Raw genomic sequence first — 3,050 nt, forward strand, 5'->3', positions numbered from 1 at the left:
CCTGCCCGAGCAGCCCCCCTGACCCTGGTCCCCTAGGCCCCCCTGCCGAGTTTTGCCCCTGACAGTTTCCAGCTGAGTCCTCCAGCACCTTGGCTGTCCACGCACCAGCTTCCCAGAGCCCCTTTGGCTCCCACTGAGGACCAGCAACCTAGGTGCTCGGCCTCTGCTGCCAAGGTGACCGGGGTGCAGGCAGGAGAGGCTCACAGGGTTGCGCCCCTAACCCCCATGCCCCACAGCCGCCAGGAAGCCTCAGGGGGGCAGAGCAGTCACACGTGGCAGCGCTGAAGCTACCCAGGGCTTAACAAGGGGGCGGGCTGGAGAGGCCTCAGCCGCATATCAGGGTGGGCAGGGCAGGTGCCAGCCCCGCTGAGGCTCCCAGGCAGAGGGTCCGGCGCAGGCCTGAGCGGGTCAGTGGGGAAGGCGGCACCATGTCATTCCAGAGTGCGGTCCAGCTCTCCCTGGAGAGCCCCACCCGTGCCGTGTGTGTGCTGGGCTCCTGCCTCGTCCTGGACGTCAGCGGGTGAGGGCCGGGGCCTCCACGGGGCTGGCTTGGCGGGGAGCAGGGCTTCACCCACGGGGTCCACTCTGGCTTGTGTCTCTGGAGGTCCCTGAGGCCCTGCCCCTGCCCGGTACACACTGTGTGCCCTAGGAGGGCAAGGGCCTGGGTTTCTGTTCCCTCCGAATGCGACAAGGACAGAACAGCCCTCTAGGAAGACAGGTAAGGGAGCCCTAGTCCCAGGAGCCAGCGTCTCCCCCAGAGTCACCTCACAAACCCCCGGGACCCCATCCTGTCTCTTTCCCCCTGCAGGAGACCTCTGACAATTAAATGGTCCTCCTACGTTGGAGTTGGGAGCTTAGAAGTGGATTGTAGCTTCGGGAACCTCTGGGGCATCGGTGGGACGCGGGGTCTGGCTGGAGCTCACTGGAGGGAGGGCAGGGGCCTTGGAGGGTCGGCTGGCAGAAGGCCGAGTTGGGTCAGGACCCCAAACCTGCCTGGCCTGCAGGCTTCTGCTTGGCTCCATGGGGCCAGGGACCGGCCCGTCCTCCAGGCTGCCCAGGTGGGGCCCTTTGTGCCCTGATGTCCGTCTCCTGCTGGTAAACCAGGTGTGCCCCCAAGAGGTGCGACTCCTTCACGCTCAGCTGCACCCCGAGGGTGCTGGTGGTCCTGAAGAGGGAGGTGACCAGCGGGAGGGACAAAGCTTCCGTCTGGTACCCGCTGTCCGAGCCCATGAGCGCAATGGTGATGATGGTGCTTCCCAGCTCTGTCATGGACGAGGACAAGGTGAGCCTGGGGGGAGGGGAGATGGCGGAGGCACCACCGCCCTCTGCCCCGTGCACCGTCCAGCCAGTCTGGGAACCGTGCGTGCGTCCCGTGCCTGGTGTCACTTACCGCCTGCCACGCTCTGTGTGACGAGGGCTGTGGCGCCCTCTTTCCAGATGGACGGGTGGAGGCACCCAGGAATGCAGTGCAGGACCCCGCGGTGCTGAGCGGGCTTTGGGTCTGGGCCTAGAGATGGGCTCGGAGGCTCAGGAAAAGAGGGTGTGGAAATCGTGATGAAGGTGGAGGTGACCAGTATTAAAAGCACGGTGTATACTGTGAATCGCACTGTGCACCCCATACCCAGGGCAGGCGGTTCCCAGAGAGGCAAGCGTGTGCTTAGCTGAGCTTCGCAGGGACAGGATCAGGCGCTATAATGGGCCCAGCTGGGCCCAGGCCACCTGAAAGCCGCTCTCACCCAGAGCTCAGCCTCTAGCACAGTGGACACAGACGGAGACCCCCGGCCTCAGAGAACGGAACGAGGGGATCACGCACAGGAAGGCGGCCTTCGCTGGTTGCTGGGTCTCCAGTTCCTGAAGGCCTGGTAGTCGGCCCGGGGCTGAAGGGCAGGTCCCTAAAGGACAGAGGAGAGGCTGCCAGCTTCAGCCCCCGCCCCGCCCCTTCCTCTCTAGCGGGCAGTGTGAGCCGGCAGAGACCCTCATGCGGTTTCAGCTGGAGCTCTAGCACCAGACAGGCTGGCTCCTTGGGGAAGCTGTAAACCGAAACGTCCATGAGTTCGGAGAGGCTGCTATATACGCGGTGTCTGGGGTTAAGAAGTCTGAACCTCAGTCACGAATGCCACTGACAGGGTAGGCATGGGTATGGCAAGGTATAAAACCCCTCAGTTCGGGAGGCTGAGGCAGGAGGCTTACAAGTTTGAGCCCAGCTGGAGCAATTTGGAGAGACTTGTCTCAAAAAAAGAGAGGAAAAAAAAGCCAAAACCCCGCATGGCCTGGGGCTGTTCTCCGCCACCGCCCCGTGGGCTCTGGGCCTGTCTCCACAGGTGCTGGTCTCGTACTACTGCCCCTACGATGAGGCGCCCTTGGCCACAGCAGTGCTGTACCTCACAGGCATCGGTGAGCCTCGATTCCGCGTTGGAGGGCTGGGCGGGGTCAAGCGGGGAACTCTGAGGGGCTCTGCCCGAAACCAGATTCCTCCCCGAGGCCCAGAAAGGGCTCCCGGAGCCGCCCCACTGGCCCATTCTCTCCACCTTCCTCCTTGGCTGCTGACCTAATGTTCTGGATGGAGGTAGCCGTCCCTTCACACCTAGCCCTCCTCTGCCCACCTGCTGGTGTCACCAAGTTTTGCTGATGAGAGAAACTGCCACCCTTCCAATCGATTCTGTTACCTCTAAACTTCACCCTCCACCGTTCTCCTTGGGGGACATCTGTGTGTCCTCAAATTCTCCCGTTTCTCCTTGAATCTATTCAAATCCCAGTGCCCGCCACTACCAGTGCCCTTAGCTGGGACTCTACGACTTCCTTGTGAAACTGGTCCCGTCTTGACCCCACCCTGGCATTAGCCGGTACACCTGCTGTCCCCTTGAGCACAGGGAGCCTGAAGCTCCCCTCGCCTTCGGGGGCCTCTCCGGGCCTCATCTCCCAGCTGCCAGGTGAAGTTTGGGGCCTGTGTGGTTCTATGCTTTCCCCGACAGACTTCCCAGGGCCGTCTCTGGCCGGACATCATCCACCGCTGCCTCTGGGTTCTATCTTTTTTTTTTTTTTTTTTTTTT

General features: G+C 62.4%; 1 protein-coding gene across 2 annotated transcripts in view; it reads left to right on the forward strand.

Annotated features, from left to right (window-relative positions):
* The first annotated feature begins 353 nt into the window (after window positions 1–353).
* Padi6 (peptidyl arginine deiminase 6) overlaps window positions 354–3,050 on the forward strand; it is a 14,936-nt gene continuing 12,239 nt past the window's right edge. Inside the window, exons 1-3 of one of the 2 annotated variants that reach the window (XM_010614194.1) lie at window positions 354–520; window positions 1,105–1,282; window positions 2,322–2,394. In XM_010614194.1, the coding sequence (XP_010612496.1) occupies window positions 429–520; window positions 1,105–1,282; window positions 2,322–2,394 (343 nt within the window). In that variant the 5' untranslated portion in view covers window positions 354–428. Of the gene's footprint in view, window positions 521–696; window positions 719–1,104; window positions 1,283–2,321; window positions 2,395–3,050 lie in introns of those variants that run through there. The other variant, XM_010614196.1, reaches the window with a different exon arrangement.

Source organism: Fukomys damarensis, unplaced genomic scaffold (genome assembly GCF_012274545.1).
Source record: "Fukomys damarensis isolate Sample0158 unplaced genomic scaffold, DMR_v1.0_HiC HiC_scaffold_23, whole genome shotgun sequence".
NCBI classification, from domain to species: domain Eukaryota; kingdom Metazoa; phylum Chordata; class Mammalia; order Rodentia; family Bathyergidae; genus Fukomys; species Fukomys damarensis.